The sequence below is a fragment of the Petromyzon marinus genome, chromosome 5 (assembly GCF_048934315.1).
Source record: "Petromyzon marinus isolate PM22_M1 ecotype Great Lakes invasive population chromosome 5, UKy_Petmar_22M1.pri1.0, whole genome shotgun sequence".
Classification (NCBI taxonomy): Eukaryota; Metazoa; Chordata; class Hyperoartia; order Petromyzontiformes; family Petromyzontidae; genus Petromyzon; species Petromyzon marinus.
The window spans coordinates 9,912,783-9,929,192 of record NC_133671.1 but is presented as its reverse complement, the minus strand read 5'-3'; the positions used below and the strand labels follow the sequence as shown (position 1 = coordinate 9,929,192).

General features: G+C 45.5%; 1 protein-coding gene across 1 annotated transcript in view; it reads left to right on the top strand.

Annotated features, from left to right (window-relative positions):
* LOC116939038 (calmodulin-regulated spectrin-associated protein 1-B-like) overlaps window positions 1-15,047 on the top strand; it is a 64,089-nt gene extending 49,042 nt beyond the window's left edge. The window contains exons 13-18 of the mRNA XM_032946915.2: window positions 180-1,053; window positions 1,496-1,581; window positions 3,030-3,123; window positions 5,097-5,188; window positions 5,390-5,508; window positions 6,665-15,047. Of these exons, the coding sequence (XP_032802806.2) occupies window positions 180-1,053; window positions 1,496-1,581; window positions 3,030-3,123; window positions 5,097-5,188; window positions 5,390-5,508; window positions 6,665-6,988 (1,589 nt within the window). The 3' untranslated portion in view covers window positions 6,989-15,047. The remainder of the gene's footprint in view (window positions 1-179; window positions 1,054-1,495; window positions 1,582-3,029; window positions 3,124-5,096; window positions 5,189-5,389; window positions 5,509-6,664) is intronic.
* The last annotated feature ends 1,363 nt before the right edge of the window (window positions 15,048-16,410 follow it).

Below are 16,410 nucleotides of genomic sequence, written 5' to 3'. Positions count from 1 at the left end.
CCTATTATCATATTTTGGTACTGGCAAAGGAGATCCCATGATGTGAATTGTTTTGTTTATAGTTTACTTGGTACACACTCCTATCAAAAATCACAGCACCGCTAGTGACTCTCAAGTTGCTTTATATACAGAACAATGAATGCGACCTGTGCCACTTGTTCGCTTGCTTTTTTGCGCAGGGGATAGCGACAGCGAGGAAATCACCCGCCTTGTGGAGACGTTGCTGGACCTGCAACGTGACATGAAGCATCTCTCGCTGGAGCAGGAAAACCTCATTAGAAACGGACCCAAGGAGGTGGACACATTTCGCCCGACCACCCCAGTCAACCCCAAGAAGCAGTTATCGTCCACGCTTCCTCGGGCCAAATCGTCAGACAACTTACTGGGACGCGGCGAAGCGCGGTTTGTCCAGCCGTCTCCAAAGACCCCGAGCTTCGAGGGCCGAGAACGCCACACCCTGCCGGCAAGGCACGGGGTGCAGAAGCCACCGACGTCCGGCACCTACAACTCGATGACCCTGCCGTCGAAGAAGTCACACGCGAGAGACGCCAACCGCAACCGCAGTCCGGAGCGCGACCACAATTTAAACGTGCGCCTCGGTGGAGATGGGGACTCGGCCTCAACCGTCGGCATCACTCGCCGTCATCAGCTGCTGAGCCCCCGGCCGTTCGCGAGCAGCGTGCAGACACCGCACCTCCGTCGGTTCTACGCCGACGTGGACGCCACGTCCCCCGCGGCCGGCGCCGGCCTCAACGGCAATGACGGCAAGGGGGGGATCTCAAACGGCAACGAGGAATGGACGCCCGTGGTCGCCAGTCCCAAGCTGCGAGTTGGGACCGCGGCCGCGAAGATTCGGTCGGCGAAGGCGGATGGCAGAGGTGGCGGCGACGTGAAGAGGGGGGGGGACAGTACGAGCGGAAGCGGGCTCAGTAAACGCAACTCAAAGTCGACTCCGGACCTGAGCAGTGAAAACGCGAATTCGAGGCAGCAGCAGCAGCAGCAGCAGCAGCCGCGACCAGGAACGCCACGCAATGCAGGCGGGAGCACGCCGAGGTGGGCCAGAGAGCTCTGCTCGATGTGTTTGTGTTTGGTTGGTGTTCCGATTGGTGTGTGTGTTTTTTTTTGTATCCATCGGTATCGGCGACTGCTTAGGTTTCAAGGTCTGTGTAATTCACAAATGTGGTATTGCAGCCTTCAATACGTGCATATTTCTCAGACTATCCATTAGTACAGTGCACTTGAGGCCCTGGTTAAATTCCTGGCTGTTTACCAGTGGCAGTTGGTATGTAAAACGAGTGCTTGGTGTGGAAAACTATGACCATCAATTTTGGGGAGTTAGACCGGACAGACGTGTGTATTACTGGCACAACTTCCTTTGTGTGTCGTGTGCTGGTCTAGATAAGTAGTAGATTTTAGCATCGTTTGTCTATAAATGGGGGGATTATTTATTTATTTATTATCTGTATTCGTGCATGTTTTGATGTGCGTGTCATAGACGGAGAGACGGGAGGGACACTCCGGAACCCTTGTTGTCTAAAAGGAGAACACCAGGGAGAGGAGTTGACCAGTCACGCACTACGGGTATATAGTGCACACACACGCAGAGTCACTAACACAGGCAGCTTGTGGATAGCAGTGTACACGCTTATTGGCCACTGAAATACGCACAAACGCAACACACACACACACACACGTTCACACAAGGATGCACACCAGATGTTCGATTCTCGCACACTGGCACGGGACCAGGAATGCAATGTTCATGACGGAATCGTTAAGTATTTGATACCACTGGACAGTGCACGAAGAAGCTGGTCCAGGCGGCTTGTGCGACTGACTTTTTTTTTACTTTTCAAAACCGATTTGAAAAGTGGCACATTTGGCAGACACCCGTGCTAGCACGTGGCGTCAAAGTGCACCTAGCCTGGCACAAGCGCCGTGGCGACGTCGTCACCGCTTAGTGACAAGCGGCGGCTGCTTTTGCGTTGTTGGGTGTGTTTGTGCTTGCTCATTTGGTTGTACAATGCACCAGTGGCAAATAGCATCAGACTTTGGCTTGAGCCACTTCTAGGTGATGTAAACGTATAGCCGATTTTCGTCAATCCATTACTGGATGAGGGCCCCTCTGCTCATGTGGGTAATGGGGGAGGTTTTGACAATACTCAGCCATGTTGTGTCAATTCATTTTGGTTAGGTGGGGAGCGTAGACGTTGGAGCATAGAAGTACACAACAACTGTCGATTTTGCGCGAGGTAAACCTTGCCTAAATTAATACAAGGTGTGTTCACAATTTAATACTGAGAATACATGCGGTGGCCCAACTACCACAGACTTTTAATAGGTGCTCACGAACAGCAAATCCAAATTTCTATAGGCTAAACTATCAGTGGTCGTCTTTTTGCTCATTGAAAATATGCATGCATTCTGCTGAGCTGTGAAGGTGCCCCGTACACAACTGCTTCAAGGCATAGCTTTGCATGCGTGCGTTGGTTTGTTTGCCCCTTTGGTGTACATGAGTACAGCCCTTGTGTTGGTGCTGTGCTGAATGAGTACCTCCCCTGTACCGTGGGGGGTTACTTGGCCAAGCCGCTAGTCAGTGCGGGTTGGAGAAGGTATGGGTATGAGAGATGTGTGAGCATAGAAGTACAGTACTATAATGGATTTAGTTATACCGCCTTCCGCTGCCCACCACGCACCCTCAATAATAATCGTATCATACAGGATCGTCACCCATAAAAGCATAATCTTATCATACTTGATCGTCACCCATTAAAGCACTGTGAAGGGTCCACCCCGCTTAGCTTTCTGGGTGTGATGGGATGGGGCACCTTCCAGCTGATTTGGTCACAGGCTGACATAGAGTATGTATAGATTATTAACTTACACAAGCAATATGAATGCGTGTGCGTGCATGGGTCGTGTGTGTGTGTGGCCTTAATAGCCTGGCACAAGTGCCGTGGTGACATCTCTGCCGTTTGATGGAAAATGGGGGTTGTTTTGTTTGTGTGCACATTTAACATGCTAAACAGGGACCGCTATAAGCAAGCTGCAGTCTACTTCATGCGCATCGCTGGCATCACTGCCTGCCCACAGTGGCGGGCGTGGATCTGCTGCTCGCAAGAGGTAAAAAAATATATTCTGAAAACAGCGGGGATTCCTGATATAAACTCACCTCGGTTTTCATGACATCGGCACTTTATAATTGGGCAATAAAAATGCCTGCCTGGCTGACAGCTGACCTGCCACGCATTATTATCTTCCCCCTCTCGATGTAATGGTGCTTCACTTGCATTTTTTGCCGATGGTGAACTGTCAGGTGCGGTCTGTTAATATTCCTCGTGGTGCGTTAAACCAGGGCGATATCTTCTAGCAATTTAGAGCAATTTGATTCAGTGAAATGTGAAGTCTGTCCAGGGTTTGAAAAAAAAAATCTAATTTCGTGTCATTTTAATCAATGTCATTCTGGTCAAATTCCCAAAATATAATTATTTCTGCAATCAATCGCTGTCGGCAGACTTCTTGTAGATAAAAAACACTCGTATTGTATTAAACATTTTCTTATATCATAGGAGGTTTCATATTACAGGAATCAATTGCCAGCTATTTTAATTTATTTTAAACAATTCTGAATGATGTAAGAGTGTGCAATGCTGGTTAATATTGGCTATGGGATATGTGTGCTTTGCCCAGTTGTGCGCTTATTCTTGTGTGGACTCCTCCGTTCAGCCCCCAGTTTTTTTGTTAATCTCTCAAGCACAAATCAAGGAGGAGGAGAGCCTTCATAATGTATAATGGTCAAAGGGGTCATGGTCAGTTCTGTTGAGGCCTTCACAGCGTGCTCATGCTGCCTTGCTTGTGATAAGGCCCTCAACATTCAATACGCCACATGCAGACTGATGAAGGTGAATTGAGTATTTTATTTCTCATCAATAAAGGACCCTGTTTTCAGGTTAAATATGAATGAACTCCTTAAAACAATCTTTCTTTTAAACAACGGTTTTAACTCACGGTCGGGAAGTACGCCAATGATACGGCGCCTGCTCTCGCATCAACGCTTACTTGAATTAATCACTTCCGTAACTCGTTCACACTTAGCAGGCACGCCTGAGGCACGTGGTAGCGCCTGAGACACATGGCGCATGAGACACGTGGCAGCGCCTGCTTCTTGGGCGAGGCGATTCCAGAGTTTAGGGACCGCGGCGTTTTTCACCTCCACAAATATAGATAAATAATAAGGCGTCCATACAAAATGTGAATTTTCGATTTAAAGCTTTCGTGACTGCAGGGATTAATCTTCTTTAGTTCTTTCGGTAAAGTCACGTAGAATGAGAATACGTGACTTTACTGAAAGAACCAAAGAAAATGTTAATTGCTTTAAAGTAGCAAATTAATTGATACAGGCATGCATTGTCACCGGATCTGAGTACGTGTGCAAAATTTGGAATTGATTGGACAACAGGAAGTAGACAAAATTTTGATTGCAAGATTTGACCACAACAAACATAGGAGTCAAGTTAAGTAAAACTGTTGATAAAAAAAAGTGGTTGGGGTATGCAGTTTGTGAGCCCCAGCACACCCTTTGTATATATTGTTCCCTTTAATAGGTATTTTCAAAATTGCACTTGCTCTTTACATACACGTAAATATATATATAAGTACACGTGGGAAGCAGTGCTGAAGTGGATAGTGCACTGTACTATGAGCCCATCGACCTAACTTAGATTTCCGACTATGGCTAATATCAGTGGCATTTGATATCAGTAATGATCGTGGGCTTCCTCTCAGTGCAGTCAGCCTTAAATCAGTACCTGGTGCCGGTGTGTAAACATCACAAAGGCAGATTCGGTCAGTCATGGTGCTCACCACACAAATCTTGTGTGTGGTTCCAGCCTTAATAGGTGCTTGCCAACACCACTTGTCCCAATGGCTACACGGGGAATCTTTGTCTTTGTGATATATACAAAATAATTACGAAGTATTTACGGTGTAAATGAAACCGCATATCAAACAGCTGTACAGAAACATCTGTACAGGCATTTATTGTATAGATGCATGTGCTCACACGCACGCGTGCTTGTGTGTGTGTGTTTCTGTAGGTGTGGGTCGATGGAGGTGTTGGATGGGGAGGGAGTATCAAGCGAGGAGAGGGACTGGGACAGTCAATCAACTGGCTCTTCCACATACACAGGTACGAGCATCTATCATATGATGGATGACATACAACGCAGTGCCTTACACTGGGATGGTGGTGGGTGGTGTGGCTGCGTGGGTGGCTGGCTGGATGGCTGAGGAGGTAGCTGGGTTGGGATGGGTGTGGGTCGATGACAAGGATCTCGGTGATTGTGAAAACAGTAATGTTGCCGTTGGTGTCGGCGGTGATGTGTTGCAGGCCCCCGGCTGTTTGTGGAGCCGAGCAGTAAAACTAACCGCTCGCTGGTGCAGAATGCGGTGTCGCACTGCTGCCTGGCTGGCAAGGTGAACGAGAACCAAAAACTGAAGGTGCTGCAGGTCAGTTGGTCACTCAAATAAGTGCGTCTGTCTCGCCTGTCAGTAGCTTGGTCAGTGAATCTTTCTGCCTCTGCGTTTGGGTATAAATATCTATTTCGTGCTACCCGAGGATGCCATGATATGAACTCCAAACAAGAAAGCTCTTGGAAATGGTGAGGAGGTGGGGGGACGGGCCCCAGGACTCACTTTACTCTCAGCATACCCTATCTTCATTTTGCTCATTATCTTCGTCATACTACCCTCCCCCCCCCCCCCCCGAAGAGTCCCCACTCCCCACCTTCGTTAGAAAATGAACCCGGTACACTTTAACAAAAGCCCCCTTTTAGGGAGGAAAGACTTACCCAGAGAGCTTAATCCCTAGACAAGCAAGCTTTGCTCGTACGTTCATGTGCCATTCTGTTATGACTGTTGATTTGGGTTTAATAAAAACCAAAAATATCTATTTCGTATTTTCCACAATAGAGGTTTTTTTGGGGGGAGGGGAGTATATTTCGTATTTACATTTGTAGGGCACTGCTTTGGCTGTGTGCAGCACAGGATGAAAATACTTTTTTCAACCTGCACTTGCACATGTGCATAAATAAGTACAGCTTCAAAACTGATCAATATTTCGGATGAAATGCAACTTGGGAAGGATCATTGGTGAATTGTAAACTTATTTAATATTTTTCAGTTGTGGTGTGTTTACTGATGACAACAATGACAGTGATGATTTTTTCGACCTCGTTTACTTCACCGCACGTTTTGCTCGATATTTGTCCGTGTGTGGAAGTCTTTTTTGCTACATGCGTCCAGTGTTTTTTTCGGATGCGTCGCAATTTTTGCAGTCATTGATTCATTGATTAACAGGTACACATCAGAGGTACATATTCATAAGGACCTGAATCCAGATGCACTTGAGACGAATGGTACATGCGTCTCAAGCATCTGTAAGCAGATAGCATCGTGTGTGCTCATACTGACTCTTCAACCTGCGTCCTTTTGAAAAACGCTCTGACCTATCCCACGCTCAACACGCTTGCCGACATTTCCCCCCCCCCCCCTCTCTTCCCCCCCTGCTAATCAATTCCCACTCACCTTTTCACCATCCTTTCTCTCTCTCCCTCTCCCCATTTCATCCTCACTCAACCTTCCCCATCGCCTCTCGTTGCTGCAGGAACTGGAGATGTGCGACGCACCCCACTTCCTCATTCTGTTCCGGCCGGGCGGCGGCTGGCAGTTCCGCGCGCTCTACGCGCATTACCCGGAAACGGGTGCCGTGTGGCGGCTGTGCGGCCTGGGCCCTGCGAGCCTCACCGCTGGTTCGCTCACGGAGCGCGCCACCGCCCTCTACAAGTACAGTTCCGCGCACAAGGGCTTCCTACAGCTGCCGGCGTCGCGCAGCCTGGGCCCGAGTGTTGATGCGTTCACCCTCAAGCAGAACCAGGGCTTTGTGAGCGACCGCCGGAAGTGGGCATCGGCCATGGAGCTCGACTGCTAAACGGGGCCAGGGGGTCACAGCGAGGGGGGGGGGGGAGGGGGAGGGGAGGGACGGGGTGTGCTCTGGCGATCGCCTGATGAAAGCAGGGTGAGGACAGAAGCCAGGGTACGGTGCCATGGACCGTCGCTCGGTCGGCACGGTCAGTCTCTCTCTTGCCCCCCGCCGCCCATCACCACTGCCCCCCCCCCCCTCCTGCCAGGGTTTATGTGGACATTGTTGGCAGCTGCCACACACAGTGCCTGGTTATTGCACAGTTGTGATGTGTGTTGAGGGAGACGGACAGATATTTTGAGCGCGCGCATGGCTTTTTTTAAAATTGGATCAGAGGTAATGGCAGCCAAGGGAAACAGGACATTAAGTGTCAGGTAAATAAGAGGAGATGCAGTGGATGGCCACGTATAAATAGGATCATCTTTTTTTTAAAGTCCCCACTGAGGAAGAGGCGCGAGTATTGCATTTGTGTATGTGTGCTCGCACGCATGTGTGCAGCAATCCAAGGTTCGCTTCCCGCAGCATCGTTGCTGTGTCTATGAGGCAGGTTGGCTACAGCACACTCCGTTATGTTCCTGAGACTCGCCTCGGTTAAGGTACCATGGCCACAGAAATAGCGGATATCAGTGGCCACTCTTGAAGCTGAGTGGTCATGTATAGATGGGACCTTGATGTCTGGTATACCTGGAGTATGCAGTACAGAAAGTAGGTGATGGGGACCCCATTTGTGCAGTGTGAGTTCTCCCTTGCTAGGCATGGATGTTCTCCCTTCATTGCAATTTCCTCCCAGTTGTGTAAGTACCTCGAAATGAAATAAAATATCTGAAGCAGGAACTTCTTGAAGCCTTGAGACCCAGTGAGGCTTTTCTGTGGAAAGATTTCTAAAATCGCATAGATTGAATAGGACCTAAATGCATCTTCAAACATAAATCGTGCTGTCAGAAAATTATCAGTTTTAATGCTGGATAGTAATTTTCTGTAATTGGTGACCACAATTAAATTGGTATTAAATCAGCTGAATTTTTCGTAAAATACAGCATATATTTTTTTTATAAATAAATCCAACATGAAGAAATAGTAAGTGAAAGGCTGTTGGCAAAAGAGTGTATTTTCTCATTAAAATAAACGTTAATTTTAAGCTACTTTATCGGCTGTAATTGCCTACTGTCCTTGTGCCAATGTTTTTTTTGTCAGTTCCATCCAATTCAGTTGAGCTAAAATGCAATCCTATAAAATGGCCATAAAATTAAGGAGTTTTGTGAAACCACTCTGCAGATTGTTAAATTGTCTCACTGTAGTTAATATGTTGTGCTCAACTCACTCAGGATATTGATCAATTGTGGCCAAGGATCTAAAAGAAAAATTATTAATTGCAACCCATTTCCTTAATATGAGCAATGCCTCGAGCAATACAATTGTAGCTTCCCTAATTGTAAAGCTTCCCACCGGCCTTATAGCAACTACCAACGTTCATCAGACCCATGTCTCCGTCTCACAGATGTTCACCTCTAAAGCCGACCCAAGCCATTCTTTTGCTACTTTGCAGATTTAGTGCCCTCATGTACATGAGGCTGTGAAGTATTTATGTGGGCGCTGTGCAGTTCACAGAATTACAAATGTTGTCGTCAGGCTCTGCGTATTGGCTGCTAACTCCGATGCAGACTAATCAGACCTGGACCCCTTCATCCCAGAAAGAGAAAAAAACACGAGGTTGGATACCCGAGCAATCCGCAAGCCTGCCACTGAGCCGGTTTGCATGGAGTTGAATGTTTCATTATCCCTATAGATAGATGCTCAGTATTTAAATCCTTCACGACAGTATATTTCATACTAAAGCTTGGTGTGCTCTCTAAAGTGGATTGTAAACTGTGATGTCATTGTAAGAGTAAGCTTTTGGGTGCTAGTGGCCTAGCCAAAATCTCACATCTGAAAATTCCTTGCAAGTAAATTGTAAAGAGCTAACAATTGTTCTTTTAAAACTATGACCTCTCTTGTACAAGATATTATGAGAATGGGCAAAAAAAATGTACATTGTTTATGTTGCTTCGTCTGCGCGGTGAAACGCAGACCTTCGTATTAAGAGACAGCTGCTGTTAGTGTGATTGTGTTTGGCAGCGGCACATCGAGGTTGGTGTGAAGCGAGTTCTCGAGTTGAGGTGCACAACTCGAGCACTGTCAATAAAATATCAAAAGCGAAATGATGACAAAGAAATGTAAATATGAAAACAACTAACCTGCCAATTGACGCCTCGTAGACTTTACATCGAGGTTCATGTTGAGTAACCAAGTAATCACGAGTGGGGTTTTGTGATGAATCAAGTTTAATTATTTCAAAAGGCTCAGGGCTGATGGGTGGGTTTGGGGTTGATGGTGTTGCAGGTGATTTTGGTAAAACCACATGTTCTATGGGTTGTATATCTCCACTAATGCCAATAATGTTGTGATCACATTGGGTGTGCGTGTGTGTGTGCGCGCATGGCCATCGTTCTGTATAATGATCAGCATCCGGTCTTTTAAGCTTTGGAGATCATGCCACCGAGGACATATCCTCAAACTGAGACTGTGAGATCTACAATCACGGGACACTCAAGTCTCAACACTCTGTTTGAGAGAGTATTTCTACAATGTTTGTGTTACACGTGTGCATTCATTCCCATCGTGCACTGTATGCTGGTGTTACTATTACACCTGTTAACGTATGCGTGCGTGCGTTTGTGTGTTTCTTTGTGTGCTGTTGTGTGTGCATGTGAGTAAGCGGGTTGTGTAGTGATTAGCGCACTGTACTGCAAACCCAGCGACCGAGTTCGATCTTCACTCACGACCAACAAAAGTGGTGAATATTTTAACCAGTCGTGAGTGTCCCTCTAGGTCAACTCAGCCTTAAATGAGTGCAGCAAGTCCTCTATTTACTTTTTAGACGTAAAACTTCCGTGGCTGCAGGAATTCATATTCTTGGTTCTTTCGGTAAAGTCACGTAGGTAGAAAACACAAAGTAAATTAAAAAAATAGTAAAAAAAAACATTTTTTATTTAAAAAAATAAAGTCATAAAAAGAAAATAATAAATTTAAAGTAATAAAAGCAAAATTCCACTCTCCGCCTGATGACCGTTTGTGTTGCGATCGAAACGCCATGGGTTTTTTTATTTTATTATTTTCAATTTATTTCAAATCAAATTTTGCTACTATTATTTTTTTATTTTATTGTGGTTTTTTCGCTTTTATTTTCAATTCATTATTATTTTTCTTTATTTTTATTATTATTTACATTTGTAATTTACTTGATTGTTATTTATTTATTTTTCGTGTTATATCTACGTGACGTCACCAAAAGAACCAAGAATATCCTCTGTATACGTCGATCCTATTGACGTTGTTTCACTATGTCGTCGCCAATGAACCGGGGAAAGTAATTTGCTTTAAAGTGCATTGAATTCACAACAACGGTGTTCTGGAAAAAACATTTTCAAAGAAAAGAACGCAGCCGAGTTTATGGGCAGTATACGCGATGACGCGCTACGCGGCGGTGCGCTGAACCGGCGCTCTCCCCTCGACAGTGTTAGCGACATCGCTGCCCAGACCCTAACTCCTCTCAAGTCGCCTTCACCCCACACCACGCCTCTAAATGCGATCTCTGTCACCGTCTTTCGGTAAGTGCTCAGTATTAACTTATATAATTTATTTAAACTTGTTATATAGCAATATTATTTTTTTGGTATCTTGGATTGCATTTTTTTGAGAGAAAAAAAAATTGCAAAAAAAAATTACCCTCGGGAACTTACCATAAATCGAATGTGATTAAGTCAATTGTAAAAATAGGTTTTCCATTTACATTGTTTAGCCAAACGTCGCATTTTCCAGGGACGCATCCCCAACGTAAATAGAGGACGTACCGCACCTGGTGCGGTGTGTAAGCATCAGCACTGGGAAGACAATTCAGCCAGGCGTGCTGCTGGTCCACCCCCCCCCCCCCCACCGTGTGCCGTGCCGATCGTCCTAGGTTTGATTCCCATCCACAGCTAACATCAGTGGTGACTGATACCCGAACTAGTCCCAGGCACCCACGAGGTGTACTCGGTATTAAGCGAGTACCTGGCATGGTTTGTTAACGTCAGCACTGGCAAGACAAATTATTTTCCAGGCATGGATTCTGGCCACACCACACCCTCGTGTGTGCCATTCTAGCTTTCATGGGTACTCGCTATCAGCGCTTGCCCCAAAAGCCCGTGCAGACTTTATGGAGGATCTTTGTTTGTGTGAGCACCTTTGGATAATACGGATGGGTGTTTTGACTGCATGGACCGCAGGCTTGCCCTTGATTGGATCTAACCTAAGTCGGGCTGGCAGCACAGATCGCACCCCTGAATGCGTCGTGCCCCACAGCACTCGGGCCTGACACCTGAGACAGCTTCTGAGGATGCAGTGGCTGTATTGAGCGGTCGTAGAACATGACAAATGCTATTTGTGTTAAAGAATCAAGCCTTAACTAAAGCTTAACATAGAGAGACCCTGACCTTGGCATTGGCTCTAGTATTCACTATAAATCTAGCACGAAAGCTTAAAAAAAAATCTCAAACTTGTACCCAACTATAGCCATAATTGTAGCTACAAACCTAGACCAACCCTTTAAAAAGACCCAGACATTGACCTACTAATTTTCAACCCTGGTTATTGAAAAAATATATATATTTACACAAGGTCTTAAAATGTGGCATAAATTATTTCCATGGAATTAATAAGGATAGGATTAAGGGTAACCTTTTCCATAATCCTAGCCCTAGCAATTAAGCAGATACTCTGTCTCTAATTTTAACCATAACCTTATGCATAATTCTATCCCGAACACTAAAGAGAAGACACTGAGCCCTAATCCTACGATTGGCCAAACTCGAGCCTTCACTGCAACCCAAGTTCAGTTCCTCATCCTAAATATCCCTAAGCCAAACCGTGATATTTCTGATTATGAATCATTACCAGAATTGATTACTACAGCATCAACCATGGACATCGATGCAAATCACTTTTAATGATCACAGCTTATTTTTTCTCATTACAGGGAACTCGTGTGTGTGTGTGGATATGTACGTTTTTTTTTCGTCCTGTTCTGCGTTCGTGCAATTTAGCAGCCGAGCCGCTCCTCCCCGTGTGGGTTAACAACCATGTCTGTGTGTACTTTCTTAAGCAAGCGATTGCATTCTTAAGAATGCTACCGTGTACTGCTGCCCATCTCTCTGACGGTGACCACACCACGAAATTCCCAACCGACATGTGTGCCCCGCGTGTGGCTTGCTAATGAGCACAAGGAGCGAGAGTGCCTTACCAACCCAAACATCGCGGTGTTAATGCATTTAAGCAAAAATAAATCCATGACACCTTCCACATAACCTCGTTACAGTGGCTGGGGATGAGGCGAGAAATGGACTTTGTGTCCAACTTCAGGCTTTCTCTGCAAAAAAAAAACTATCATTGGGAAAATCGTCTTGCAGTGACGGGCGCTATTATAGCACGTAGGTTTCCGCAGCCCACTCGTAATCCCAAGTCTGGGCCGCCGAGTAAGGCCACATGTTAAGCATTTCTTTTCCTCAAGGTTCTGCCACACTACTGCGGCGACCCTCTTCAGGAGTTGGAAGGATGTGGAAAGTATTCTCGGTATTCTTGTCCATTTTCGGATGGAGATGCCGATAGCGCTGCGTGGCAAAAGCTCGGGAGAAGATGCGCTAAACACGTTGTTTGCCTTTGCCCACACTACTGCGGGTGTCTTCAGCTCCTGAAGACGCCCCTTGTCGTGCATGGAAAGCTTGAGCGAGGAGATCTTTATCCTGCGGCCTTACCCAGAAGACCACGTTGACCGCACTTGAATGTGCTGTTGTGTAAGGGCATTATTATTAAACGTCACCAATGTACAGGTAGAGGTCAAGAAGATTTTACGGGGTGGTTACATTACTGTAGTGCACACAAATAAGTGTCAAATTTATTTTTAAAGTAAACTTTTTTAATACTGTATCTTGAAAAATTCGAGTACGAAAATTTGGGACGACAGAATTGTATCGGATGACTAAATGTAATCACAACAAAAAGTTGGAACTTTAAAATGGAGCTCTGTAAATTCTTTAGGGCTTTGTACATCAATTGTTTGGTTAATTTTAATACCATGTTCACAGAAAATGTGACCACTCATAAACTGACTACACATTAAGTACTGTGGTGGCTTCAGCAACACTGAGGATTGCCCAATTGGAGAGTGTCTTGTCTGGAATCAGGGTTATACATACGCATCTATTCATGACAGATTAGGTGCCATGACTCAGCCCTATATACAACCACTGACTTTCCTATGTCAAAGATGTTGCAACAGGAAGCTGCTTGAATTTTTTTTTATTTGTGTGTTAGTGCCAGTGTGTGTATGGAGTGTTCACGAGGGGAGTGGTAATGTCGCGGTTAGCCCCCTGCGTCATGAACCCTGGCAAACCAAGTTCAATTTCCGCTCCCGACAAACACCAGTGACGATCTGAACCGGTTCTGGGCCTACCCTAGGTCGACTCGGCCTCAAATGAGTACCTGGTGCAGTGTGTAAACATTGCCACGGGGGAGACAAAGGTGGCCAGGCGTGGTGATAACCACCCACCCCCTCGTGTGCTGTTCCGGCCTTCATAGGTGCTCGCTAATAGCACTTGCCCCAAAAGTCTGTTAAGGCTATACGGGGGATCTTTTCTTTTGTGAGTGTGTTGGTGTAGTCTTTAGTGCACATCCATGTCACCTATGTTTAATTCCTGATAACGCACACCATCAATGGCCAGTGGTATCTCAACCTGTACTGGGGCCTCATCTAGGTCAGCTCAACCGCAAATGAGTATCACGGTGCAGTGTGTAACAATGAGCGTCGCGGAGACAAAGGTGTGCTGGTTGTGCTGGCCACACAACCCCCTACATGTGCCATGTGAGCCTTGGGTGCTCGCTAAAAGCAGTAAAGCTAAATGGGTTATTTCGTCTCGTTTTGTGCAAGAATTAATGTGCGAGTCCGTCCAGCTCCACTCGCAATGCTGGTGAGCACAGCCAATGCAACCTCTTGCTTACAGCCCATTTTGTATTTGGTCGCTTCCATCTCATCACTACGCTACAGTGACTCGGTCCAAAGCAATAAATGCAGAGCGGTGAGGAAGGCAGCCGCCCATGCCAAACTCATGTTTTCTCAAATGTTGTTCGAAACCGCGGTGCGAATGGTGAAGCTGGGGGGGGGGGGGGGGGGAGGACATTGTACTACTGAAAGCGAATGTGACGTGACGAGAACTTTTGAACACAATACAGAACTATTGTTTATCCTGGTTCTTGTTTCGAAGCTAGGACATTTTCTTGTAAATGCTCGTTGTACGTAGTCTTTGTATGTTTGATAATAATAATAAAACACATTTAAGTGGGGGAGGTTTCGCAATCAAAATGAAAACCTTGTTTCAAAAGTAGTTTAAGAGAATGTGCTGCTAGTTGAAAATTAACAGGACTCTTTTTAACTTTTACAGACGCTCTGTTGAAGGTTGTCTTGCGCCACTAAACATAAACTTTCAAAAAGGCTTTCCTTTGCCAAAACTTAAGGCGTGTATATTTTGTGCCCTCTGAGTCATTTTATTTGTAAAAAAAAAAATTGGTCAAGTGTAACTGTGCTGTACGTGTCTTATAACTATGTTTGATTAAAAACAAATGTTGGCCTGTTTAAACTTATTTTATGTTTTTCGTGTTTACAGGCAACACGAACTCTGCATGACGAGGCTGCGTTTGTTCAAAAATGTCTCTGAAACGGCGCAAAAAAAGGACTCCGTTTTTCATGGCCTTTGAGTACAAACTTGTGGGTTAGCTGTTGTTCCTCTCAAATATATTTTTTGCCAGCGAATGCTAATGACTGCAGGAACTCGTGGGGGGGTTGCTAGTTTTGTTTAAGAATAAGGAACTATTGCAGTTGTGCGCGGTTAAATGTAGGCTGGGATTGTTAACGGTATATGATCTGAACATCTGTATATTGTATTCCCTATTTGCTGTTAAAATAAATAAATAAAATATAAATAAAGCCGGTGGGATTGTCTGTAAAGTTTCAGGCGATCAGTTTGTTTCAGTCATTGTTTTATGTTGAAGTCAAAGGCGTTGGGCAGTAAGGGTCTCGCGCGGTGACGAGCATAATTGTATCTCACATTGCCTACTGCTTCTGAATTGACTTGTGCCGTGTTGGTACATTTAAATTGTTACATTTAACATACTTATGCAATTTAATTTGTCCCAAGTATTCTAGTTTCTAAACCGGCATAAAGTGTCCCCATGCACCATTGAGTGGGGGGGGGGGCAGTGCTCATTGTAATTGGGAGCCTGAGCCAGTGGTGGAAATTCCACATTCTTAATACAGGGGACCATTCTGTTCACAAAACAACTACAGCTGATTTGCCACACGGCTGAAATTTAATTTTATCCACACCAGAAGTCAACGGTCGAAGTTAACCCCTTTACTCTGATAGTCAGCCAGAGTGAAGGGTTGCAAGCTATTTAAACTAAACGTGCGTTTGCCCTGGATGCTCATGCATTTGCCCTGTCTGCTTAAAAAAATTAACCGTCATGAATCAAAGTAGCCTCGGAAGTTCCATGGCATGCTGCGTAGTTTGCACGGTCCCCACAGCATGGGAGGTCAGGCCAGTAATTATGTAGTCAATACAGCGGCGTACATTTGAATATCCACTTACACACTGCCTCCTTTGGCGATGTCTGGTATGGGTAACCAATTTAGGCTGTTGTAAAAAAAAATCCTTGCACATCTCGAATTCTGTCTGCAGAAAAATAAATGTATTCTTTCTGACAATGCATTCGTCCTCATCAACCATGGTCATTCTACTGCTGGATGAAGGCTTCTCCAAAGTGCCACCATCTGTCACAATCGTGTGATGTACTAATCCACCTAGCACCTGTACACGAGCTGAATTCATCGCTCCATCTCATGGGTGGACGTACACTCAGTTGTGTTCTGATCCCTGGCTGCCACTCCATTGTTTTTGACTGAGCCATCATCTCTTCGCGATGTGCCCTGCCTAATCTCACATTTGTGTTTACATTTATTTTGAATGATGTTATGCACTTACATATGATCTCCTGCAGTCTCTGTGTAATTCGAAGTACAATGGCTTTATTAATGCAGTAGTGTCAGTGGTAAAATTGCCCAGAATATATTCACGTTGTGCAAGTAAGCCAGCTGCATTCATCTGGCTTTGCGGAGCCGTGGGGCATCAACACTTTGTCCAGGATTTTTTTCCCCCCTCAATCCACTGCTGGATGAGAGCCTCCCTAAGCCATGAATGCCAAGGGTTTGGTTGCCTGACCATCCTAATCGCCACGCTGATTCGGAATTACAGAGTCCTGACTTGAGAGCATAATACGCTACAACAATGGCTTTTGCTGCACTACCC